The 27,471-nt window shown below is 42.9% G+C and overlaps 1 protein-coding gene across 18 annotated transcripts in view; it reads left to right on the top strand.

The window, feature by feature from the left end:
- Positions 1–900: 900 nt before the first annotated feature.
- The window catches only part of MCF2L (MCF.2 cell line derived transforming sequence like), a 141,796-nt gene continuing 115,225 nt past the window's right edge, over positions 901–27,471 (top strand). For 5 of the 18 annotated variants that reach the window (XM_085534717.1, XM_085534684.1, XM_085534663.1 and 2 more), the window contains exon 1: positions 14,958–18,457. In XM_085534717.1, coding sequence (XP_085390843.1) covers positions 18,367–18,457 — 91 coding nt within the window. In that variant the 5' untranslated portion in view covers positions 14,958–18,366. Of the gene's footprint in view, positions 1,026–9,671; positions 9,871–14,957; positions 18,458–25,620; positions 26,415–27,471 lie in introns of those variants that run through there. The other 13 variants (XM_085534671.1, XM_085534664.1, XM_085534658.1 and 10 more) reach the window with 7 other exon arrangements.

Below are 27,471 nucleotides of genomic sequence, written 5' to 3'. Positions count from 1 at the left end.
GCCCAGGATGTGAAGCACAGTGTTCATGTGTTCAAAGAAGGCGCTCAGTGACAGTTTTTAACTGAACTGTAAGATTTGATTATTTCACAGCCTTGGGAAATCCCAATCCACTCCTATTTAGGACGGGTATCTTAACCTCATTCCAACCCCCTCCTGCTTTCAGCTGCTGCAATGTAAAAGCACACATTTGCTCCAGTGGCTTAGTTACTTTATTAATTTCTTCAGAACTCCTAAATGTCATCTGCTCCTGACATTTGTTTGAAACTTAGCTGCTTCCCCGCTGAAATCCACCCCAGCTTATCAGCACAGCCGGAACAAAAGAGTATTTCCCATAGAATATAACATCCTTTTCCAAAGTCAGAGTTACGCCAATGAGTGTTTGGGTCATTATAGAGAGCCATAAGGTCTCTCCTGAGCCTCCTCCAGGCTGAACAACCCCATTTCTCTCGGCCATTCCCCCTAAGACTTGTGCTCTGGACCCCACACAGCTTCATCGCCCTTCTCTGGACACGCTCCAGGGCTTCAACATCTTTCTTGTAGTGAGGGGCCCAAAACTGAACACGGAACTCAAGGAGCGGTCTCACACAGGGGGAGATGCGGGTGCCGTTATCTCTGTGGTGTTATCTCTGTGGTGTTATCTCTGTGGTAACCCCACGGGCTCCAGGTCCACACAGTACTTTTCCTTTAGGAAGTTTTTACCACTCGGGGATATCCGAGTAGGAAAGCAAACAAGCGCCCATTGTCTATTTATTTGAGGGTAAACGAATTCCCTTCCAGCTGTGTCAATTGTATGACCCAGAAGACACAAACACAGCGGTACAGGTGCCCGGGCCGAACAAAGGGCCCCACGCGGGCAGCGGGCTGGCGGGGCGCTGACAAAAGGCCGCCGCCCCCCGCCCACATCCACCTCACTGCGGGCGGGGCCCCGCGGCACCTCCCCGCTCTCAGCCGGCCCCGGGGGGAGGCGCTGCCCCAGTCGGGCTGCGAAGCGGTCGGTGGCCACCTGGTCCCGGGCAGGGCGAGAGGTGAGTGCAGCCGGGCAGCGCCGACATCTTGCCGGGGGCGGGGGTGGGCCGGGGCGGGGCTGAGGGACATCGGAACCGGGGCTACTCGGCTGCGGGATGCCGCTCTTTTCTCTCGTTCCCCTCTCGGTTTCGGTGGTCGCGGGTTCGGATGGTGGGGAGCGGAATAAAGGCGAGCCCGGCAACCTGCCGACCAGCCGTAGGGAAACTGCAGGGTGGCATCCCTTCTCTCCGGGGTGGATGGCTGGGGCTGTCCCGCCGCGCTGCCCTCCGGTTCCCCGAGCGGGGCTTGCGCTGGAGGTCGGGTTCGGCGTCCCGCAGCGGGAGACAAAGCGCTCCGCTGCTGCGGGGCTGCTGTGAAGGCGCTGGAAGCGGGATGCTCCTACCGCCCTGCCGCTTGGGCTTGCGGTCGGTCGGCGCTGGGCTATAGAAATAAATGAGGCAGCCGTGTTGACTTGTTGGGTTGCTGTTTTTGTTTTGTTTTGTTTGCTTGTTTTCCTGACTTCTGTGTCTTTTTTTGTATCTCCAAGAGGAAAAAAGCTCAAGGGTTTTGCCATCTGAAAGCCAAAAAGGAAGATCTGATTAAAGGTGTTTTTAGCTGAAAACCTGTGGTTTTTGTTTTGTTGTTGTTGGGTTTTTCTGCTGTGAAACTCGTATCTCGACACGCTTGCTGATAGGCTTTGTGCTGGCAAACCTTCTGTTTGGTTTTAGAAGTGATTTGGTCTCGGAGAGACAGGGGGTCTGAGCAAAGGTTCAGAGAGCAAATGAGAAGCCACCAAACACACAGGGACGGGCAGCTGCCATACAGCCCCTTCTCTGCCTTCATCTCCTCGGTAGGGTCATCTGGGCAGCATCCACACCACTCCTGTTAGTTTTTTCTGGTGGACTTTGAAATCTGTGCGTTTCGGATGGTTTCCAGGAGTTACACGTTCCACTGATTCAGGACTATACTAAAGTAGTTACAGAAGTCACCCAGAAGAGCGCTGTTGTGTGCGTGTTCGTGTCAAAGCCGGCGCAGCTGCCCAGAGAAGCTGTGGTTGCCCCATCCCTGGAGGTGCTCAAGGCCAGGTTGGATGGGGGCCTGGGCAGCTGAGCTGGTGGGGGGCAGCCCTGCCCACGGCAGGGGTTGGATCTAGATGATGTTTGAGGTCCCTGCCAACCCAATCCATTCTGTACTGTTAAAGTCAATCAGGAAGGTGAGCAGCAGCATTCACTGCTGAGGCTTTGCGGGAGGTTTCAAACAGCCCTCAGTTTAAATCATCATAAGACACGCGTTTACTTGAAACTTCTAAGTCAGTGCTCCTTTGAAGTTGAAAGTTGTTGTCAATTGCCATTTCTAACAAAATTGCTCTGCGGGGTAAATCTATAAGAACCTCATTAGGAAGTACTCAGTGTGGTTAAATTAAATTGAATCCCACATGGACCAGGGGGAAGCTCGCTGCCCCTTTCCTGAAGGGTCTCCTTTGTCTTGTTGCACAAACTGTGCAGGCGAGGGATGGTGGCAGCGCTCTGCATCCCTGCAGGAAAGGCTTCTCATTCTCAGCACAGCTTGGCCATCCTGCTTTCCTGGCTGTGTTATGGCCAAAGAATGAATGCTGTAGCTACGAGTCTTGAGAGATTATTTTTTATGTGTTATTTCAAAATATTTTTGGCCTCTGACAGACTGAGTTTGGGCACAAGGAAGAAAAGAAGGGACTCTCTCTGCAGTAGATGTTCTGTGAGCCCTTTGAAAACGGACACCCTTTGTATGTTTGTCAGCAGGTCTGTGGGGCGAGGTGACCCGGGCTGTCCCCAGAGCCCATGCCCTGTGAGCAGAGGGAAGCACAGCATGCTGTAATGGGAGAGAGAGCCGTTGCTGTGCGGTCACTGAGATGTCTTTCCCAGGGGCTTCATCCACAGGGAGGTCTCTGATGTTCCAAATGCTGATACTCCAGTGCTGGTTTCCATAATAAATAATAAATAAACAGAACATGCCGCGTATCTACTGACCTTCAGAAAACAGCATCTATGTTGTTCATTTCAACAGTTAGCTGGTAGCTAGGGTTTGTGTTCTTGGCTGTGGGCATCTCTGAACTAAACACCTGCCTGCATAGAATGGCTTCATGCTGATGGCAGCATCTTATTGAGGCTTTGCACACAGAGGGGTAATGCGCTGGTGAGCTGGGAGCTCAGGTGTATCAGGAAGACAGCTTGAATAAGGGGAGGTTTGTCAGTGTTTAAAGTACGGGGTCAAGCACTGAGCCATCTCATTCTCCACAAAACGCTGTGTAGAGCTGTCAGCTTCTATTGTATTTCAGGTTTATTTTAAAAATGAAACAGGGCCTGTCATTCTCTGAGGCTCTGAGGAAAAATCTCTGAAATATGATCCAAGTGAAACCAGATACGGACTATGAGCAGTTCTAAAGAGACGTCAACTGCTCTCTGTTCCGTTGTCTTGAGGCGTCAAGACCAAAGAACGCAGCATTCAGGCTGGTGTGATTATCCCTAATGGGTGGAATGAGAAATGAGTGGGAATGGGAATTTTGCAGAGTGATGAGGGGGCAGGAGGAGGAGAAATTTAGGTGCCTCATTCTGAAAGCTCAGTTTTCAGGGACGTAGGTGGTTTGGTGGGAGTCTTAAAGTCTTGGGAAAACATGGTTTTGCTAATAGTGATCTCTAGGCAACTAGAACTCTATAATATGATGCCTTTCTCAATGTTCTCCAAAAGTAGCAACTGTTTGTCATCCACCGTTAGATGCTGAGTTTTGTACAAAAGAGACAAATCTGCTGCTGCATGAAACTTGAGGCCCTTCGTTTTGTTCTTTTCAACCAGAAGTGGAAGTGCTTTTTGTGGCTGGTCCAGACTGGTAAAGCATTTGAGATGTAGGTCATGGAAGGATGCTTGCAGCTGGTGGGCAAGGAGGAGGAGGACATTCTGACTTTTGTCCATACTTTGTTTCATAGAATCATAGAATTACCCAGGTTGGAAAAGACCTTGAAGATCATCAAGTCCAACCGCAGCCTAACATAGTTTCAAGGAGCTCTTACCTCACCCTCACACTCTGCTCTGAGGGACTGTGGCCAGATTGGTGGTGCCTTCTGGAGCCTGTAGCTTGAGAAAGGGAGCAGAATTTGACTCTTTGCTTGTTGTTACTCTTGCACACATACTTGCAGATTGCTGTAGGGAAGGTTGCTTAAGGCTCGGGAGGACTTGACGATGCTATGTGGTATATGTTTCTTTTCTTTCTCTTAGATGTCTTAAATGCAATGCACAATTCTGAATTAAATAGCAAGAGATCACATTTTCTTATACAGCTACCCCAGAAGGAGGCAGGAAGACAGCTGAGGGAATTGCAGTTAAACGCGTGAGTGTTCCTCAAAAGGGTAATTTCTGTCTGTAAGATGAAAGATTGAACAAATAAGAAAGCATTTCTCTTATTAAAGCCATTTGATTTTTCTCTTGAAGAGGCCTCAGTTTAGCCCTTGCTAAGCAGTCTTGTAGTTTGTTAGAAATTAGCATTTCCTATGGAAGTCCGTTGATGATTTCTAATGCTTTGTGGAAGAGTTTTAAATAAAAAATGAGAACATTTGTCTTGAAGGACCACTTAGTGCTCAAGTTAAATGTTGATCAGAGCAAAGCTCCAAATGAGGAAGAAATGTAATCTTGAAATTGATTACATTTTTGATACATGTGAGGGTATTCTGCATGCCCTAGAGATAGAGATGAGCGCATCTGGGGGTTCGTTGTTATTGCTTTATTCTTCTCTGAACAGAATGTGAAAGGATTGAGGAATGGTAAGAGTGTAGAAATACAGTATTTCCATAGGCAGAACTTGAGCAGTTAAATAGGCATTAATAACATCCAAGTCTTCACTGTTTTTATTATGTGATCTGTTCTTCATGGCACGCTACTGAGTGTGGGTAACGTGGACAAATCTGAGTTTAGGTGATGAAAAGACCCATTTATATATGAGTCCTCAATGCTCTGAGTGGGAAGGGCTGATGAGCCTTGGGAAATGCACTTTTTTTTTTTTTTTCCTCCAGTGACTTTTGAAGTGTCACAGAATCACAGGGATTGGAAAGGACCTCTGGAGATTATCTTGTTCACCTCCCAAGTGGGTTCTTAGACATCTCTGTCTGATGTCTGAATTTAGTAGGAGGCATCTAGGCTATCTATCACCTGTGTGTACCCCATGTGTTTAGCAGTTTCCCCATGCATTGTGCAATGAGAAGAACAGAGCCAGTCCTGCAAAGCACAGAAACTGTAGAGAACGCAGCAGCCCAGATTCATTAACTAAAAATAACATTCTCATCAGAACATTACAGTACGGGTGTAAGTACCATTCCACGTGTTTAAATCCATTCCACGTCTTTAAATCCATTTATCTGGAATACTGTGTCCAGTTCTGGGCTCCCCAGTAAAAAAAAGATAGGGATCTCTTGGAAAGAGTCCAGCGGAGGGCCACTAAGATGGTGAAGGGCCTGGAGCATTTACCCTGTGAGGAGAGACTAAGTGAACTGGGTCTGTTTAGCCTTGAGAAAAGAAGGCTGAGAGGGGACTTGATCCAGGTTTATAAATACTTGAGGTATGGGAGCCATAGTGGTGAGGCTGGTCTCTTTTCAGTAGTGCGTCGGGATAGGACTAGGGGTAATGGGATGAAAGTACAGCATAGGAAGTTCCGCACAAATGTGCAGAAGAACTTCTTTACAGTGAGGGTGACGGAGCACTGGAACAGGCTGCCCAGGGAGGTGGTGGAGTCTCCTTCTCTGGAGATATTCAAGACCTGCCTGGACGCCTACCTGTGTGACGTGGTGTAGGGAGCCTGCTTTGGCAGGGGGGTTGGACTCCATGATCTCTAGAGGTCCCTTCCAACCCCTACAATTCTGTGATTCTGTGAAAAGAAAGAAGTCTTGGATAAAACTATCCAGGCTCTGGGGACTCATTCAGCCCAGTTTTCCTGCACAAACCTACACAGCACACTGATGAACTCCTGGTCCATCACATGACTTTTCAGCCTCAGCCAATACGGCTGTACAGGGTCATGGTTGCAGAATATGGAGGCAAATCGGTGAGACAGCTGGATACCCTAAGTAACTGGTCTACTTTTGAAGGTAATTATTAACTACTCCCTTTGCAATGTTGCTCTTGAGTTAAAAGGCGATTTCGGATGGGAACCGAATCAGTTGAAGTGTGTGAGTGCAGAGCAATTGAAATTCAAAGACTCTTGCTTTCTAAAATTGTTACTGTTTTATGAACTTAATGGGCAATGATTGAGGAAAGCCTTTACCTCTTAAGAGATAATGTGGAATGCTCCCTCGTATTATTTCTTATTATTGCATGTTACTGGATTAGTGGCCCTGCACAGACCTTGCTAGCCAGGGCGCTGCTCGCAGGGGCTGAGTGTGAGAACAGAGTGTAGGGAACAAGCTCCACCAGCACTCTCAGGCATATGGTGAGTGAAGGTCCAGGTCCATGGTGAGGAGCATCAGAATACAGAGCTGGGTCTGAAAGCAGGGCTGCAGCACAGATCTGAGGTCTGCCTTGGGATCAGGGCTCTAGAAAGCCACTCCTAGATTGTAATCATTAGAATTATAGAACTCCCAGAGTTGGAAGGGACCCAAAAGGATCATAAAATCCAACTCCTGCCTCCACACAGGACCACCCAAAAGCTGGACCAGATGTGTGAGAGTGTTGTCCAGATGATTCTTGGACTCCAGCAGCTTGGGGCTGTGACCACTGCCGTGGGGAGTCTGTTCCATGCCCACTATCCTATAGTGATGGAACTTTTCTTGATATCCAGTCTGAGGCAAAAGCTCAGCCCTGGGCTGAACTTAAATGCAGGTTGTGCTCTTGGTTGAAACAGGGCCAGTGCAGCCCAGCAAAGCCTTCAGGCTCTGCCAAGTAGATCTAGATTCTGCCTGTGCTTTTCCTTGGGTATTTAACCAACTCTGGTATCTGTACTCTGAATCAAGAAAACTTGACAAAAAAAACTTAGGACTGTTAAAAGTTTCTGGTCTCAAACTTTTCCTCTTCTTGCCCCCCATGCCCCAAAGCAGGGGCGGGGAATCTGCTCTGATCAAGAAAAGTATTGGTTTTAGTTTGTAAAGCTGACGTTTGGTAGCACGTATCAAATAGTGGAGTTTTTTTTTGCTTCCTTTTGTTGTTTCCCTTGTTACATCAGTCTGGTTGTGGGCATTAGTTTATCTCGAGATGTTTTGAAATCACAAAAACTTGTGTCTGCAGAATCACATCCCCTTGGATCGCTGCAGTTCATCTGTCAAGGAAGCCGTGACTACTTGGAACATTTTGTGTTAGCTTTAAGGACAAAAGATAAGGTTTGATTGTTTGCTTCCCCCTCCTTAGATGTTTTCCAACTTCTAGGCTGCCTCGCTCAGGTCAGTCTTGTGGATGTCCCTGTGAGCCACCTCTCTTCATGAAAAGTATGAAGAATGGATGTAGTGATTATGTCTTAGCCCTTTCCTCTATTTCCCAGGGTTTTTTTTTCCCTGGGCTGCTGGCTCAAAAAGTGAGTTCACGTTACTGCTCTTAAAATCAAAATAAAGAAGAGGAGTGGGTCAGGAAACTTAATTAAAGTAGAATTAAGGTCAGAAATGTGTGTCTCTAGTTGCGTGTTTGGATAGAATTATTTCTGGTGATCTTTAGGAGCTTGCATTCCTTGAGGAAAGGCAATAAATTAAAACTTTATTCTGAGAGTAATTTGCTGATTACTGAAGCATAGATCCAGCTGCATTTCAGCTTAACCTTTAGTAAGAGCTGGGGGAAAATCCTGTGCAACCCTCTGCAATTTTTACTTTTTTGGAGCAGATTCCCTGTTCCCTCCTCCTTTTTGGGGGGGAGGGAGGGGGGAGCGGTGAGAAAAGGAGAAATCAAGACCAGAAACTTTAAACTTTTCTAAGGGACTGTAGTTAGGTACTGGAATAGGCTCCCCAGGGAGGTGGTTGAATTGCCATCCCTGGTTGCGTTTAAGAGCTGTTTGGATGTGGTATTTAGGGACATGATTTAGTGTAGGGTTTTTAGAGTTAGGGTACTGGTTAGGCTGTGGTTGGACTTGATGGTCTTCAAGGTCTTTTCCAACCTGGGTAATTCTATGATTCTATGAAGGAGGAAAAAAAAGTATATCTATTTGTTTAATGCCTGAAAGGTAATTGAAAGAAATGCCTCGCAACTGAAAGATCTGTTGAAGTGCTGTGAAGTGTTTCTTTCATTAAAACAGAGGCGCTGCTCTGTTAAGCTGTGTGTGCACGTGTTGCCCAGTTGCACATCAAACACTCGCAGAGGTAGATGCGGCTTAAAAGTAAATACTGTTACTTATGAGCAGCGTGTGTGTGAGTGCAGCTGTACTGAAGGCAAACAGGTTTCTGCTACCTGCGTGACAATGGGGATGTGTGTGCTGGGCATGGGAGGATGGGCAGCTGCAGAATAACTGGAGCTCGTTGATGCAGCTGCATTTCCAGAGCAGTGACAAATGTGGCGAAGCCTCAGAAGTCTGGAAACAGGAAAAGGGAAAATTGTAGGAACTGTACCGCTGGCTAAAAATAAAGTGAAGTTGCTATCTTTAATCTGATGAGAAGATTCACCTTGCTGTGATATTTCAAGCACAGTGTTTCAACAGGAAATCCTCTCTTCTGTTGAAGAACTGGAATAAGAGGTAGAGATGCTAAACGCTCCTGACGTAATTCCTGGGAGACCTGCTGCTAAATAACATGGGATTGACTTTTGCTTGTTTGTTTGTTTGTTAAGCTGATATCTCTTTTACATCAAGTTAATTTTTTAATGGGGTTTACTTTCTTCAGATCTCTGCAGCTGTCACCTTTAAATGTAATGTAGGATTTACTGAAGCAGATACAGCTACGTTGGAAGCACTGGGTTTTAGAACACGTGGACATTGTGAAGTGCTTCCTTATCCAGAAAGCATTACATTTACACCAAGAAATGTGTTGGGCTTGGTGCTTCAGGCACCAGGGGGGTTAAGGGTGCTCCTGTCCCCCTGCTCAGGAAGGAAAGCTCAAGGGCCCTGGGCACCAAGTCATAGCCAAACCTGACTGCTCTGCATTATTGGTTCCCCCTTCCACTCTCCCATCATCAATGTTTCCTTCAGTTCATGTGCTTATTAAAGCTTCTCCCAGCAAGTTCAGCTTCCCATAGCGCAGGAAGCATTCTGTCATGTTTTAATCCTTGCGTTCATTTGCTTTTTGCCAGCTCACACTCTGGGGTGCTCTTTCACCTGCTTCAATTGGCTTTCCAAATATTGACTCAGCCTTCTGAAAATACTGAGTGACATCGCTCATTTTTGCCATCATGCAGTTGATACTAAGACTACATGAAATATGGTATTTGTATATTGGTTCTTGTGTATGTGAGGGGCTCACTGACTTACAATATAACTATTATAAAAAGCTACAGGGGACTTCTGACGTTAGTATTTTGGATACTCTTCCGTGGATGGCTGCTGTGAATTGCATGCGATGCCATAGGTGGCTATTACAAACTGCATGGATTTAGATGAAACCAAAGGTATCAGTAATCTGTTTGTAACTGTTGATCTTGGCTCTACTTGAGGGTTTTCTTTTCAGATTATGGGGGTTTTGTGTGTGTTTGTGAGCGAGATTTGGCAGCAAATAATTTTCTGTCTGTTCTTTGATTTACAGAAACCGCCGCAGAGCCTTTTCATGTCTGACTATTGGTATTGGAGGCTGGTCCCGTGTAGAGAAACTGGAAGCTGTAACTGTTTTGCAACAGCCAATCAGTCTAATGAGGAGAAAGAAGAAGACACGAACCACCAGGTTGTGGTGTCAGACATCATGCAGCTTGTGCGAGACAAGCAGGAGGTGCCGGAAAGCACAGCAGGTGAGGGACAAATGTGGTGTGCTTTGGAAATGGTCCCGCTGGCTGCCAGGCTGTATTAGGGGAAGGAGTGATGGCTTTGGGAATTCTAGCACTGGTGTCTCATCACAAGCACAGAGTATAGGGAAGGGAACCCAAATAAACCCAACTATTGGCTTGGGGGAGGGTGGTGTTGCAACAAAAACAGATATCCTGAGGCAGTCAGCAAGGAGTGAGGGCTTTTACTCATGAGTATTGATGCTTGCCTTAAGAAATTAAAATAATTGCATAAATTAATTGATTAGCAAAAAATAGTCATCCCAGAGAAACCTGACCTACCTTCCTACTGTTTTAAAACTGTGCTCTGGAGAAACTGCTCAGAGAAGCAAGAAAAAAATAGCTCCATACTTCATAGTATTTTTGTTGCCCTGGTCCATAAGCAGGAGAAAAATGTAGTGAGTGCTGGTATGCAGTGACAGGGATTAAGAACTCATTTTTTCCCCTGCCATGTGATCTTACATTTACTCATATAGGAAATTGTTACAGATCTTTGCCTTGATACTGATGTAGATGGACTACAATGCTATAATGTGATAAACTTTTCTAATGGATAGTGAGTGGTCTTTATTAATACATATTCCTTTGGTTTTATTAAGTTACATATATAAGCCTCCTAAGTCACTGCAAAATATCTGCAGGTATTCATGCAAACCTCGTTAGCTAGAAATATGATCCAAAACCAGACAGGTGAAGTCAACTGAAATGCAGTTTTGCATTCAATATATGATTACAAGGCAGGCTATGACTCCTTTGCAGTAACAGCAAAGGGAGGAGGGGGGAAAGAAAATGGTTCTTTTAGCCTGAATAGGCTAACAATACTAATGCAACTACAGAAGAAAGTTATTCATGTTCTGCTGTAGCTTAGCAGGGAGCAGTTACTAGAATATTCATTTTATTCTTGTACTAATGAGGTCTCAGCCTGGGTATGTTTCTTTTGAGAGAAACAAAGAAAACCCCTAAATCTCAGAAATTCCAGAGTTCATCAGAAGCTGACAAAATAGAACTTCTGTGGATATCATAAGAGTTTATCTAGATTACAACATGTTCTCTAAAACAGACTGTAAGTCAATGAGAGAGGTTTCAGCATCTCTTGCAGCCTGATAATACTGTAGTATGGAGAGGATTTTGCAGCTCTTCCAAGTTAAGCAACATGTTGCCACTGATGAAGTTTTAATGCCTTTGTTCCCTCTCCAGGAACTCATCTGCTATGCTATTGATGCTATATTAACAGCAGTATTTCTACTACAGTGTTTTCCTAGAAGTTAGGAGGGTTCAAAGAAAGTGTTAGAAGCGTTCAAGGAAAGACTGGATGTTGTGTTGAGGGACATGGTTTAGTGGGAGCTATTGGTAATAGGCTGGACTGGATGATCTTTTAGGTCTTTTCCAACATTGGTGATTCTATGATTCTACTTTATGATTAAGAGCGGGTCTTCCTTGTGCCCGTGAATTTATGCATTTTTGCTTGAGAATGTTCTGCATCTTGGATGACTTAAAAGCTTGGGAACTGTAGGTGAGGAAACATCCAAAACGCAGCTTCAAGTAGAATGTAACCAAGAAGGAAGCAGGGCAATGTCCAGCTGAGTTGTGTTGCCTTGTTTCAATTTGTGTGGCATAATAAATACATCTTTCTCACTCTTCAGAAGAGGTAGGAGAACGTGGAGAATGGAGAAATGGACATAATGAAGTGAAAGTATATGTATATGTGTGTGTGTGTGTGTATATATATATATGTATATATGTGTGTGTATATATACTTAACATTTTAAGTTATAATGGGTGTCATTTCACCATTTTAGTCAATTATGAGGATTTTTATGTAAGAAATTAAATGGCAGCTGAAAAGACAGCTGAATGAATATGTGATGTGCCAATTCTAACAATTGTAAACGTGCTGTAAAACAGATCATCAGCTGCTGTATTCACAGGCACTTGAAATGCTCATCTGTTACATTTACTTGCTCTTGGAAATAAATGAATTTGGTAGTATCTCAAAATCACAAATTGCGTTGTTTTGCATACGTAAGCACTGCAGTGGTCCTTCCTAAATTAATTCTATTCCTTGATGTCTACAAATTCAGACTTTAAAAAGGCTTAACTAAAGAGATTTAAAATGGCAACTTAGAAGCTTCATCTATTGGCATTCAAGAGTGGCAAGTTAAACCAGTGTGGTTTTGGGGACGCATCCTCTGTTTATGCAATGTATTTGGAAAGCTCCTTGATTCATGGAGCTGTTTATATTCTTAAAGACTCTGTCAGATGCAGTATCTAATTGGTATTTTATTTTCATTGTCAAGGTTGTGTGCAATGTTGTGTGCGTTACAACATACCACAAGTCGCTACATGATGGAAAGCTTTCTCAAAGGATTACGTATAAGCTGGGTTAATACAGGTGGCTGGTATATGTAGATAATGAGGCTATAAATACCAAGCCAAACATTGTCACTGAGGTTGTTTACATAATAATAATAATAATAAAGTCAAATTAAGAAGGAAATGTGTGGGGCAGTCAGGAACTTCTGTGTCAGACTTCCGTATGCAGATGCATTTCTTTCCCTTGAGTGACAACATCATGTTGTAATCTGATTAACATAGGTACATCTTCTGTGGAATAAAGATGGCATTACAAGCATCTGGAGCTGTCCATGCAGATGCTAAATAGCCTGTGACCTTTCTTGTCTTCAAATATTAGGGAGTCCCTAAGCTGGTTAGTGGGGAGTCCCTAAGCTGTAATGCACAAGCTACTTAGTGATACGTGGCATAGAGCTGGGGACTACTGTTAGCATCTGCTATAATGCTGAAGGGGGAGCTTGGAATTTATCTTTTTATTTGTGAATGTAAAGCTGGTTTTGCCGTAACTGTTGGCTAAGAAAGTGTTCTGCCCTTTATCTGTCTACTTGGTGGCAGTGGGTTGTCACTAAGGGGCTGGCTTGATCTTACCATGGGAGTTTTATGTCCATGCTGAGCTGTCTGTTCGGCACTAGACGTTTGATATGAGGTGTATATCCAAATAAGATGTAGCACGTGTTATGTGAGTACAGTTAATATTTCTTAGTTTTCAAGGATATTTGCTTACAGCTGAACTCATTTTTATAAGCAAATCTCTTGATAGATCTGTTTCTTTACTGGCCGTGCTATGGCTGCTCTCAGTCTCAGCATGTGTATATGAGCAAATGATTGTTTATTAGCTGAAAGTCCTGTTTCCTACTAAAACTGAGTTTGTATTGAAGGAATTTGGCAAGTTCATAGGAATTAAACTCATCAAAATGAGACAGTTTATTCCAATTAGCTTTAAACATGTTTTAACAACACAGAAAGGAAAACACTGGCATGGTACACTTCATCTGTATTGCACTGCTGATTTAAATAATAGAGCATGGAAATCCCAGCTTGATTAAAATCACTTAGAATCTTGTCAGGATTTTTGTCTAAGTCTTAAGCTGTGCAGGTGAGGCAGCCTCTTAAATTAAATTAATATGGAACATCTTACTTTAATTCCTTACTTCTTGGGGATAACAGCAAATACGGAATACATTAAAATAAATTCCTGTTCATCTAGCAGCATTCCGTTCAAGAAGTCAGAGCAGAAAAGCTCTATTAGTGTAAAAAGACACTGCCAGATGGAAAATGAGCCAGAGTGAGGGGTATTTTGGTAATGTCAGCAGTTGTGTTCAGAATATGTATGTGTATGTGTGCTCAGCTCTGTGCCGAGCACACCAAGTGGTTTCAGCTGCTCCTTGCAGACCTTGCCCTACAGACCCTTCATCTTTGTAGCCCTCCAGCTGACACTCTCTTAATGGTTTTATGTTCTTATATTGTAGTACCTGAACCTGCACTTAGTGCTGGAGGTGAGGCCACGGCAGTGCAGAGCAGAGCAGGACAGTGGCTTTCCTCACCTGGCCGGCAGTGCTGGGCCTGATGCATCTTAGGGCACAGTGACAGTCATCAGTGTTTGACCATTGCATCAGCCACAAGCACTTCCCTGTTTGCAAGTAGCATGTCTAGTGGGCCACCTTCACTTGTTGGCTCAATCACACCTATACCAAAATGTATTGCTCCACCTGTGTCAGAAATCTAGACTATGTCAAAGTTGATGTGTTCTTGAGTACTGGCATTTTATTACTGTGTAGTGGGGTGTGAAATTATTTTCTATCACTATTAAACTAGTAAAACCAAATACATTTTTCTTGGGTTTCTACACATTAATTTTAGGTAGCCATATATGTCTTTTTGTTTGTGATCTACTTGAAATACATGGCCATTTTATTTAAAGATATAGCAGCCATTTTTCATTTATGATGGAAATTAATTGCTTTTGTGATGCCTCTCTCTTTTGATTTCCATCATGCTTCACTTTTCAGGTATTCTCCGTTTGAAAGAAGTATTAAATGCTTGCTGAAATTGAAGTAGGAGAGCTTTGTCAGTTCTGTTTAGACACCAGCTTAAGTACCTTTGTGCTTTTGGTACCTTGTGAGTCTCAAAGAAATAGGAAAAGTGCCTAAGCAGAAGCATAATTGAAATTTGTCAGGTGTGATGTCTCTAATCTGTTTAGGCATTCTGTAAATCCCATTTTGCTGCACCTGTAGACAGTGGATATCTTTGTAAATCTGCTTGATTATAATTCCTGCACAAGAAAAAGATGAATTCTGTGATAGAAACCGACTTATTCTTCTGAAAGGGTAATGTATGACCTGAGACACATCTTAGGGATGTGATTCCTGTGTTATGAGGGGCAGTCATGTGGTGGGTTTAAAGTTCTTCCTGTGCTTCCATAACAGTGGGTAGTGTGCTGGGCTTGGTATATGGGGTTACAGCTATGGATGTAAACTCTAGTTCTTGCATGGGTGCAGTAGAAACCATCCAAGCTACAAGTTTCACACGCTGTTTTAATGTCTCTCAGCACCACCTGTAAACGTTTAAGGAAGAAGTGATGAGTTAAATTGATCATCTGGCTTCCAGCTGGACCATTTGTCATGGAAATGAATTGCTTTGCCTCTGTTCTAGCAATATGCTGATGAGATTTGGGGTTCAGTTGTTGCCTCTGGCTCCAAGGAATTACTCAAGTCTCTATGATGCAAATAATTAAATACATACACAGATTTGGTGGACTTAAATCAGTGCAAAATCTCCTGGTGTTTAAAAAGTCAAGTCAGCTCTAGAGAGGAGGGTGGTTTGATAACAGAAATACTGGAAAATGATGAGATAAACCATGTAAGTTTTTTCTTTTTTTCAAGAATATTTCTGCATTTTGTTGGGACTACTACAAGTGTTTATGTACAAAAAGTAACATATGTAGAAACACTCTTACTGTTGGAAATATACAGGTGCCACAGAGCTCTGTTTTACATTATCCTGTGGCATCAATTGCAGAATAGATGCATGCTGATACGACAGGGTTTCTTGGCTGTTGAGTGTTAGGCTGTTTTAGAGTTAAACTATAATTGGTTAAATGACCAGCTGTCAAAGGAGAACTTTTCCTCTAGCTAAAGATGAGGTGCTTATTTTAATTGCTAGAGGCTAAAAAGAATTTATTTAATTTGGACATGCAATTTCAGTTACTCAGTGAGCAGCTTTATATTTTTTATCTCAGCTTATCAGATCTGTTTAAGCCTATTTGTTGATCATTAGTTTTCATTAGAAAAACTGTGGCTCTTTAAAATTATTTTTGGCATGTAATTAAGCTGTTGCCTGTAGTCTTAAAATATCTTCTAAAATAACTTTTGAATGGCTTAATATATTTTCTACTGACAGTTGCAAAGCATCTTTGTGCATGGAGAGATGAAAATGGAATTGGTATTGCATCTGGAATTGGCTGATTTAAACTCACTGCTATCAGATTGGCGTGACCTCTTTTGCAGAAGCTAATTTGGGGAAATGCATTTTTGCTAATTACTGTGTATGTGGTAGCTCAGTTGCACGTGTGCCTTCCACTGAGGTATCACCTTGGGGTAGAACAGCTACAGTGAAAATGATAGATGGACTCTGTTTCCTTGTAAGAAAACAGCAGCAGAAAATAATCTGGGATTAACTGCTGCCAAGGAGACCAGTCTAAAAGGTGAAGCTTCCAAAGAAACCATGTGTCATTTCTGCTAGGGTTTCCTTTTTTCTTGTCCTCCCTATAATTACTTATTTTGCGGAACACCTCTTGTTGTAGAACATATACACCATCCTAATGTTTTTCATAGAAATTTGCTGTCCATTGGCCTAATTCCAGCTCTGAACAGCAGTGCGGTACAATGTATGGAGCACTTCATTTCACAGAAGTTGGCTGTGCCTGCTCTTTCCACTGCTATGAAATATATTTTCATAAGAAGGCTATAAATGGGATTCTAGTATCACAATGTGTGTGCAACCAGCCCTGCATTGAGTGAGAAAGTTATTCCCCTATTTTTTTGCATCCTGGAGGGCTCCAGCAGGGAGTTTTGTTCTCTGTGCTTCAGAAGGGGATGCTGCTCAGCAGAGTGCAGGAAGGAGCAGTACTGGTGCTCGCAGAACCTTGGTGGTATTCAGGCATTCAAGTTCAAGGAGATGATCCCCAGTTCCTTAGTAATTCCTGTGATGTTCTTTCTGGTAAGGGCTGACCTACTTCAGGTTGACATCTTTGAGTTTTCCCAGAGCTGCTGCCCTCTTGAGAAGGTTGGTGTGAGCTGTGCTCGTCAGCCACTTGGGCTGCTACAGATGCCTGGTGTGTATCTCAGCTTCTCAAGAGGCAGGACTTGATCACTGGATCAGAGTGGGCAACAGGAATGTGAGACCTACACATTCATGGAACATACCATGTTGGAAGGGACTTCTGTATTATAGGGACCATATACTGACTCTACACAGGCAAACCCAAAATTCAAACCCTATGTCTCTGAACATTATCCAAACACTCCTTGAATTTCAGTGCTGTGACCACTACCCTCAATAGAAATATAGATTGTTTTGTCTTCCACAAAGCCTCAAATCTTCTTGTGCTCCTGTTAAGAAGATACCTAGCTTGAATGAGTGGATGCCATTACAGAAGGCCAGTGCTGGGAATCACAAGTCCAAAATCCTTGTTGATCTTTGTCTTTGGCTTTTAATAAGTTCATGTGTAATCATGATGCTTTCAAGAACTTTTGTGCAATCTGAGGTCTGAGCTGGCTAGTTATTAGTTACTGCTTTTTACTTATTCTTTTTAATCAGGGAAAATGTTTAATGACTAGGAAAAAGAGATTTAAAGAGCAAAAGGGGGATTTAATAAACTTTGCTGCATGAACTTGAAGGTTGTTTGCACACTTCTGCTGGCAAAATTCCCATCACTGGTTCTGTTAGCACTGCGTATCTAATATCCCTCAAAGATGTAATAAAAATATCTGGTCTCCAGATGGCAATGGTAAGTCACTGCTATTTTTATCCACCTTCTTACTGGGTTTGTTTTGTTGTTGGAGAGGTAATTATAGACCAAATTCATGTGTAAATCTTCAGTTTTTTCAGCTCAGGTTATGCAAAACTACATAAAAGTATGTAAAGATAGACACTGTAAGTATTTTCTGCTTCTGAGTCTGGCTCTTTAATCTCTTCGAATACATCATGTCTTGCCCCTTCATGTCCAGTAGATGTTGCTGTTGAATCACCAAGGCTGAAGGAGGAGGAATGGTAAATATTCTAGTATTTTATGTGAACAAAGGAGGTCTAAATTTGCATAAGATGCAATGTCTGTAGGTTTTTTTTCATTTATATATATCAGCTTGGGAACCTTCTACGTAAATGACAGGAGAGCGATGTATGTAGTAGTGAGTTTTAATGTCCTGTGCAGCAAAAGTGATTTTCTAGCCTGCACCTCTCTTATGGTTTTACTTAATATTTATGTTTTATACTCTCATCCTAAGAAGCCTAAATCATGTTGGCCATGGTGATATCTCCATAGCATGGTACAATTTTGCAAATGTATTCCACATGGTTAGAATTAGCATTCCTGCAGCCTCTTTGGGTTGATGCTGTTCCTTGGAAGCTTGGGGTATTGCCAGGTTGTTCAAGCACCTTTTAGAATGAAAACCCATGACGGGGGGTGTTTTTTGCTTGCTCTTACTGAAAGATAAAGATTGAGGGAAGCTGATCACTATTGGACATTTAAAGAGGATATAGAGGAAGAGACTTATAGGTAGCGCATTTCCTTTAGTAACACCTGTTCAGTAAGATTATATGTAGAGGGGAAAAAAAAAAAGCCCACACATTAATTCTGGTCTTCTAACAGAGGCTGAAGAATAATTTGATATTGAATAGAATAAATGCATGAATAAAATACTAAATAAACAAGTGATCACGCTGTTGAATTTTCTTTTGCAATTACATGGGAAAACATCTGCAGCTATTGGTTTCCTTGGAAACAAATTCACTGCAAAAGCAAAATGCACTGCACTGAGTCTGTCCATTTTACTGCATTTGAGAAGAGTTTGATGTGTGCACTTGGACATTATTACTACATTTGTTTCTCAAATGCTGCGTCATGTATGCTTCTCTTGCATCAAACACGTAATCAAGGGAGATGGGCTTCATGCATTGGATTTTGGACAGAAGAATAAGCAAGGTTGGTATTTACAGAAGTAAACATGGACTGTGTGTGTGTGTATATATATTCTACAGCATCTAGTCCTCTGCACACTTAGTTTTAGTCTAACCTTTGAAGCTCAATGCTATTGTCTGCAAATTGTTGCAATCTTAGCGGGATTCTGGTGATTAGTGTGCTGCTGAAAATAATTGCTGGTACATTTGCCTCATGATACAACTTTGGCAAGACACTGGCTTTGTTTGTATTATATTTAATAAATTCAGTGTGGGGTCCATGTATGCGTTCTCTCAGAGTATTTTTGTTCTGGCTGTAACAGGAGTATGATTTCATGTATTGTGTTAGGATATTTCTGTGGTGCATGTGATGAGCTTCAACTGTTCAAGCCAAAAACAAATCCACGCAACATTGTGGTCTGTGTAATTATATCAGGAAGAATTTAAAACTTTTATTTGCACTATTGTATTTCTCGAAAGAGAAGTTATGTTAAACAATCATTAAATAAGAATTGTTTTGGACAGGATTCTTTAATGCGGCTTCATGTGAGTAACTGAGTTGCAGGTATGTGAGGTAGAAGTCATATCTGTGACTGTTTTCTGTTAGTAAAAAGGTTTTCCAAATGTACTGGAGAAGTAACGTGCTGTACTAAGAAGTCTGTGCTGTATGGAAGAAAGATTTTTAACCCGTGTTGACAAAACATTGGCTGTAGCTTGGCAAATATTACAGAGACATCTAGCAGTGATTCCAATTCTAAAATAGTTTCTATGGTATCCAATAAAACTATTTTTCTCTCTAGAAGAAGGCATGTGCCCATGTAAAATTATATGTAAACTTAGGTATTATGTCCTTTGTATTCAGTAATTGACTTGTTTGTATTCATGAGTCTCTAAGACCTTGCTGTGTTTCCTACCTCCAGCAGATAGTGCTGTCTGTCTTGGCTGAGGTATATCTTTTTGAAGAAATCTCTCTAGAATCATAGAGCCATAGAAAGGCCTGGGTTGAAAGGAACTGCAATTAACATCTAGTTTCAACCCCCCACTATGTGCAGGGTTGCCAGCCACCAGACCAGGCTGCCCAGAGCCACATCCAGCCTGGCCTTGAATGCCTCCAGGGATGGGGCATCCACAGCCTCCCTGGGCAATCTGCTCCAGTGTGTCATCACTTCACTTGAAGTGAAGTATTCATGGGTCTTCTTTTATTACTATTTCCTTTGGGTGCTCTAAGTTGCTGATATTACCACAGAATTGTTGGTGTGCTCTCTGTACAAAGTAAGACTTCTGGAGGACCAGGGAGGTAGAAGGAGTGGGTAGATGCACTGTCTTTTCCATGAGAAAATGGTCTTTAGCTTTAATTGCAAAGGGCAGGAGCACAGGTAGGAAAACTGTATAAGAATTATTTGTTTATCATCTTTTATTCATGATCTGTCTTGCAAATCCTGTGCTTCATTTCCTTGTTGACGTTTATAAAGCTAAAAAATAACTACAAAAATATTTATTTTGTTGCAAAGCAGGCAGTGCAGTTCCTTGATCAGCTCACTGCCTAATACCATGAAAGCAGGAAAATCAAAGTCAAGCCATATAATAACTACTACCACTTTTTCAAAGCTTTCTGTCTGTGCTCTCTTCCCATACTTCTGCTAAAAACTGGATGCTCCATTCGCTTTGCTTCATGTGGCAGCAAAGAGAAACTGGGTATTTAGAGAGATGAAATAAGGTAACCATTTTCACAGATAACATTGTGTAATTCAGAGGTCTTGGATAGTTAAACGGTATCTGACTTCTGTATTTGATAACATCATTGTAAGCATTAGGGTGGGGTGTTGGTTTGTTTTTTTTTTTCATGCATTTCTCTTATTTTTTCCCCTAATAGCATTGCCATTGAAGTTACTTAATGACTTTTTTTACCTTTGTCAAAGGCATTCCTAACAGCGGCAGATCCAACTGTATTAAAGACCAAGGATACCGAGGTGACTTTTTTGTCAGTGCGTGTTTGTTTCTTGTAAGGGTCAGTCAAGGTCTTGAAGGAAGTAAATGGCTCCTAGAGTGGTGCTAATGCAGAGCCATCTCTAGGGAGAGAAAATAACTCTTTCCCTTTCGTACATATTACTGCTTTCCAGAGCAGGCTGTCTGGCATCCTCGAGTTTCCTCTACGTGCTGCCCTTTGCAATCACAGCTTTTAAATAATGCAATGATACAATAATTCTTTTGTTCCTTGAAATCTCTCTGAGGCCTACTGTTCTGACAGCAGTTGTGTTTAAGTACTCTGTGTTATGACAAATATATGACTGTGTTCAATGAAATAACATGAGGTGCTTTCTCTTATGTGTCTGACAGCCTTGTGTATTTTTCCCTTTATTTCCTTTATGTGCTTCTGATTTTTTTGTTTTGTTTTGTTTCCATGATATTTTTTTTTTATTATTATTATTGTAAATAATAACTGTCTGGAATTGGATCAAAAATAGCATTATAGTTTGGCATATCTGAGTTCTGTGAGTGTCTTTGAAGGCATTCAGCTATTGTTGTTTGGGGAAACAGTAATTCTACATCTGAACCTTGATGTAGTACTTAGATCTGATAAGTAAGCACAAGTGGTTGAATTGCATTAGAAGTACATGACATGACTACACTGAGCCACTGTGTTGGTAAGCTGAAAGAGCAAGTCATTTTTATCATATTGAAACTGATCTGATAAGAAATCTGGCAGCGAAACTTTGCAGAAAGAAAACTTGAAGAACTTGAGAAATGGTAAGCAAAGGACCTGAAATTTAGTGCTGGCATTTGGGCCTGAGATCAGCCAGGCCTCTCATATACAGGACTTTCTCGTGTCCTGGGTGCCTTCCCTGCCTAGTGCACTACTGGCTTTTCTGATAAAGGGAAGCACTTCCCTTGACACCAGAGCTCCAATGAATGCTATGTTTTTAAAGCTGTGAAAGTGGGGAAAAGGCAGACTAAGTTTTGGATACTTCCATTACTAAAGGAAGTTTAGAATCGAAGCTGACATCCTTTTACCCTGTCCTTTCTCTCTGATGCAACTTGTCAGCCTGTACCTCAAGGGCAAGCACTTCAAATTAATTCTGTGGAATCAAATTGAATGGTCCTGGAAATATCCTACCTTTTTTCTTCTGAACACTTTTTAGATTACTGGCTATATGTGAAATTAACAATTATAAGTGACAGCTCCATATCACATCTCATTACAGTCATTTGCTGAGAACATTTTAAATTAGCTCTGACCCTTGAATGGCAGAGCTAATAAACTTGTATGTGCACGGCCTGTTCTATTGAAATAGTGATTTTTATGAAGTAGGGCATGTAGTAAAATTTGGATTTTCTTAATACTCCAAATCTGAACACGCACCAAATCAAGGATTTGGAGGATTTTGAGCCTCAAAATATTTGAGTTTTAAAAAATATTGGGAGGATTTTCTTCAGGAGAAAATAATTTTTGCTTCTTCTTCTCCAGACTGAACAGTCCCAGTTCTCTCAGCTGCTCCCCATAAGGCCTGTGCTTCAGACTCTTCATGGCTTCATTGTCCTGCTCTCAACTTGCTCCAAGGCCTCAGTGTCCTTCTTGTAGTGAGGGGCCCAGAACTCATCACAGTGCTTATGATGAGACCTGAACAGAGCTGAGCACAGAGAAACAATCACTTCCCCATTCCTGCTGGCAACACTGATTCTGAAACAAGCCAGGATACCGTTGGCCTTCTTGGTCACCTGGGCAGACCACTGACTCATGTTCAGCCAAGCATGGATGAGCACTCCCAGACCCTTTTTCTTCACACAGTCTTCCAGCCTGTCTGCCCCAAGCCTGTAACATTGCCTGTGGGATTGTTGTGGCCAAAGGATCCGACACTTGGGTGTGTTGAACTTCCTCCCACTGGCCTCAGCCCAGTGATCCAGCCTGTTAGAACCCTCCGAAGGACCTTCCCACTCCCAGGCATACTGACATTTCATCTCGACTTGGTGTCACCTGCAAAGTCACTGAGGGTGCTCTCAATGCCTTCATCTAGGTCATCAATAAAGATGTTGAACAGGACAGGCCTCTATGGCAACTCATGGGGAATGATGCTTGTGACCGGTTGCCAACTGTATTTAACTCCATTCACCACTGTTCTCTGGGCTATCCAGACAGTTCTTTGCTAAGCAGAGTGTACCTGTCCAAGCCATGGGCTGCCAGCTTCTTCAGGAGAATACTGTGATCCAGTACTGAGGCAGATAGAGGTTCAATAAATGAATATGTTAGTAAACAAGGCATAATTCTGGTGGAGTACCGTTGTTAAAAGCTCATACACATCAACGGGTTCTTTATCCCATGTTCTTCTATGAACCTTACCCACACTCCAGCTTTGTATGAATGCTGGAGGATCATGTTTTTAAGAGAAAGCTTTCAGTATTTTTCCTTCCTGTGTGTATTTTAAGCAAAGGCTTATACAATGTGAAGTCCTCTGTATTCCTTCAGATTGTGAATCTAGGAACAATTTTGTTCCTGTGGAAGAGCGAGGTGTTGCCAGAAACTGAATACTGCCATCTCTGCTTATGAATCCCAGTTTCAAATCCCAGATGCTTTACATAATAAAGCCTTACTGGGCTGATTACCAAGAGAACTCAAGTCATTCAGAAAAATAAAAGGAAATTTTCCTTTGCTACATGGAGGAAGAAATGGTGCCAGAAGGAGTCTGAAATGTTAAAAATGCATTTTCTACTTGGATCTCTCATATCGACTGTCCTGTTTCCTCATTCGCTTCCTTTTATTTAAGGCAAGGGTTCAGCGTTACTCTGGTGCACAGGGTGCATGTGTCAATTCTTTGTAGGGCCTTTAAGGATCTGAGTTGGGAAAGTGGGTCTCGTCCTGCTCTGCCTGGGTCCAGGTTAGGTAAGTCTGTCTGCATCTGCACTGCCTTAGGTGGATGCCTGGAGCTTCAATGCTTCCATGTTCTGCACTGTTCCATGACATGCTGTGTTGGGCCCAAGCAGGAAAGAGTGTGGCTCATTTGCCAATCTGATGCTGAATGCTGTATTGCCAGAAAGCAGTATGGGATGTGAGGCAGGGGATTTACCTGGGTGGGCATAACTACCTCTCTGCTCTGCCTATTTCCTTTGCAAGTGGTGGGTCAGAGCATATGCAAAGTGTTGGGGAGAACCAGAAGGGTTTTAATTTCTCATAGTTGCACTTAATATTCTGCAAACAGCATTCTGTAGCAGCTAATAAGCTCTTGGGAAAACTAAGCTCCTATGGGTTAAAATGGAAGCCCACTTGTGGATTAGTAGTATTAAAAAAAGTATAAGTAGGAAACAAAGTTGCTTTGGGTGATTGGTTTTCTGTGAGGAGTGAGGGGCATAACTGGTGGAATAAAGAAGGGATTTCTGCAGGGCTTCAGCTATTCAGTGTATTCATAACTGAGCTGAGAGTGGAAATGAAGCACAGAAAGACAAAATTTGCTAATGCAAGAAGTTCTTCAACATAATCAAATTCAACGGTGATCGCAAACAAATAGAGAATCGATTTGTGATGCTCAATCACTGTGAAGCACAGTGGCTGAAATTAACTGTTTGTCCAAAGTCATACACTTGAAAAAAAACAACAGGATTCCTGAGTTAGCTGTCACCCTCAGCAGGAGATCTGGGCTCACTGTGGGCCCTGCAAACAGCGGCAGCTCAGTCAGCATTCAGTGTTGGTCAGAAAGGCAAAGAGCACATTGAGAGGCACTGCGAGGGAAACAGGGAACAACATCTTTATGGCACCACATAACCCGTGCTGTGACAGCTTCTTGAGTCCTATGTCTTGTTTTGTTCACTTTCTTTCACTAGAATTAGGCTGTGCAAACGTGTGTCAAAGACAACCAGAAGTATGGAATTGCTTTTGTGCAAATAGGAACTAATTAGTGCAGGAAATTTTCTGTCTGGAAAACAGACGATTGGAAGGGACATAATATCACCTACAGTGGATGTCTGTATGGTCATGAATGGCTTGGGAAAGTGAATAGCAAGTGTTGATTTCCTGTGGTTGTTTGTTTTTTGTTGCTTTTATTTTTTCCACTGCTTCACAAAAGGCAAACTGGGGCACCCAGAAAAATTCCAGGAAGGTGATTTGAACAAAAGCAGTTTTTCATGCTGAGTGTTGTTACATCTTGGAATTCATTGGCAAAGGATGAATTGTCGATCGGGGCTTGGCCTCTTCGAACAGGTAAAAGCAATAGGATGAAAGGAAATGGTCTCAAGTTGCACTGAGGAGCTTCAGGTTGGATATTAGGAATAATTTCTTCTCAGAAAGAGTGGAGAGGCACTGACATGGGCTGCCCAGGGAGGGGGTGGAGTCACCGTCCCTGGAGGTGTTCAAGAAACATTTGGTAGTTACTATTGAAATGAATGGACAAATAGTTGGGGCTATCCACACGTGTTCCCAGGAAGGACTGCTGCTTTTTGCCTTGCTGTGTGCAATGTGTAGAAAAGAAGCTTTATCTCAAGTAACACGCGATATCCTTTTTAAGTATATGAGATGTCAGGTAAAAGTTCTACACCAGAGGGTGGTCGGGCCCTGGAACAGGCTGCCCATGGTGGTGGTCAAGGCTCCAATCTGCCAGAGTTCAAGGAGCATTTGGACAGTGCTCTCAAACATATGGCCTGATGTTTGGGTGGTCCTGTGTGGAGTTGGGAGTTGGTCTTGATGATCCTTATGGGTCCTTTCCAAGTTGGGATATTCTATGATTCTATAACCTTTCTTATTTATTTGATGGCTAAAATATAAGAGGGTGTAGCTAAAGCCAGTAGTTTGAGTACAATACTAGGAAAATGCAGCTGAACATCAAGAAAAAAGATGACGGCAATGAGATTTAATAGGCACTGAGATAACCTTGATAAGGGGAAGCATTAAAAGCCTCATGGTCTGAAAGGGGTCAAATAGCCTTTGTAAAAGCAGTGAAAACCCATTACAAGGAGTTGTACTGGCTCTCAATCTTCCAGATTTTCTGTATCCCTGGAAGTTCTTTTTGTCCCTAAAGCACAGCACAGAGAACCAATGGAGGTGCATTGGCTGATGGGCTTGCCTGCCCTGGCTAACTGGGACAGCTCTGCGGTGTATGCCCCAGATGCCTCATAGGAGATACTTCATATATCCAGAAGCTAAAACTCAAAGGCTTTAGGTACTTAAGGTGCTAAAACCCCTCCCTGGAGTGCAGTTCTGGAGACAGCTGCGTTTCAGCATTGAAGCAGCCCAGCTCCTCCAACTAGTCCAAAAGATGGTTGGGACAAATACAGCATTTGAAGGAAATTCGGAGTCCTCTGCCCTCAAAAACGAACCCTTCAAACGAAGCGTGAAAGCAGCAGCAGCGGAACGGCTTTGACATTGTCAGTGGGGAGGAATTTTACTCCAGAGCTATTTAGCCTGCAGCAAGCTGACAAGGAGGTAGCAAGAGGCAGAACGCTCACGTAAGGACGAGGCCAGGGCTTCGTGCAATCCACTGCTTCTCTCCGGTTCCTAAACGTGCTGTCGATCCAGCACAGTCCTTCCCCACGCACGCAGCAGGCTGGCAGCGAGCGTGCGAGCAAGCTGCTCGTCACTGCTTCGCGTTGATCGTGAGGGCTCCGCTGCGGGCAAACCCCTGCCCAGAGGAGGAGAGAGACGTCCCAAGTGGTTCTGCTGGATTCAGCAGGCACGGCTCCGGCTTCCAGCAACACCAGCCTCGCCCGGGAGAGAGCGCGGACTCCCACCTTCACCCTGGGAGCACTTGGGGAGTCATTGAAATGCAGGGCTGCGAAGCACTGCTGTAGTGCTGCCTCTTTTGGTTTGGGGTTGTTTTTTGTGTTTTTTTGGTTTTTTTTTTGTTGCTGTTTTTTTTTTCTCCCTTCTTTCTTGGAGCGGAGGGAACATGTTTGCTGTGGATTCTTTTTGTTTCATCAGAGAATGAGATGCTGGCTGCACACTGAAGAAATGGCCTTAGAAGAATTGATGCAAAGATTAAATGCGGTTTCCCAGTGCACTGGTAGGAGGAGCTGCTGCTCTTAAATAATATGTTGCCTTGATTCCGTTAGTGCTTTTATGGGATTTACAGAAAATCCTGCCTGCATGTCCTCGTTAATAGGAAAGAAAATGTTTTGTCACAGGGTTAAACTTCTGTTTGTATTGGCACTAATTAGCATTTCTAGCGCTTGGCTATTCACGAGGCTCAGTCCTCTGGATTACTTTCAGTCACTGCTTGCCCAGTCAGATACTCTCAATGGCTCTCGATTCCTTTTTTATCTGACTCAGCTGGAGCTGAGAAGCCGGGCCGGGGGGGGGGACTATAGATTTGCCTAGCAGAAGGAGCCTAACAGGAAGCAGTGCAAAGCCCGGCTAACTGCAGGGCACTGCAACCAGTATTTCAGGTGGATCTAAATTGCTCTTTCATGAGAATGAAGAGTTGAATACATTAATCATAGTTTAGGTTTACATTTGAGTGGATTAAAAACTGGCAACGGAGCTGCTAACAATGCTTTTAGTGTTGTAAAAAGATTACGATGATTTCTGAGAGATGTACTTGAAAATCTGAATGCTTTTGTGTTCCAACCTAGAAGCCAGCAGCAACGTACTGTAAGGGGACCTGCGAAGGGACCTGGGAGTATTGCCCTGGCTGTTGCTCTTGCAGAATTGCAAACATGTTTCAGGATAAAAAGTTACCCTGAAAGAGAAGAGATCCAGGTTCTGCCTCCTTTGAACCTGCTTCTTTTGCCCTTTATTCTTATGCTGCTGGCAGATGTTGGAAGCTTTGCTTATCTCCTTGTCATCTGAGGCAAACTGGCAATTTGCTGGTACAGAGCATTCAGGGCATTATTCCTTGCAGTACCAAAACTTAGAATTTTTCTGCTCATTTCCTTGAACCTCTGTTTACTAAGGGGGAAATTTTCAGCAATTTCCATGTGTTACAAGGAGATAATTAGCAAGATGGCTGATGCTATAGCCCACTGAGCAGATGGATTTAATGGGAAATGTGGAATGGGCAGGTCGGCAGCATTGTTATCCCTGGGTAATAGAAGCTGGTTTTCTGCCTTCTGAATATAATT

The sequence above is a fragment of the Coturnix japonica genome, chromosome 1 (assembly GCF_054131305.1).
Source record: "Coturnix japonica strain WE chromosome 1, WE-NBRP24, whole genome shotgun sequence".
NCBI classification, from domain to species: Eukaryota; Metazoa; Chordata; class Aves; order Galliformes; family Phasianidae; genus Coturnix; species Coturnix japonica.
Note: the sequence above shows the minus strand (reverse complement) of the source record. Positions and strands in the feature narration are given on the sequence as shown.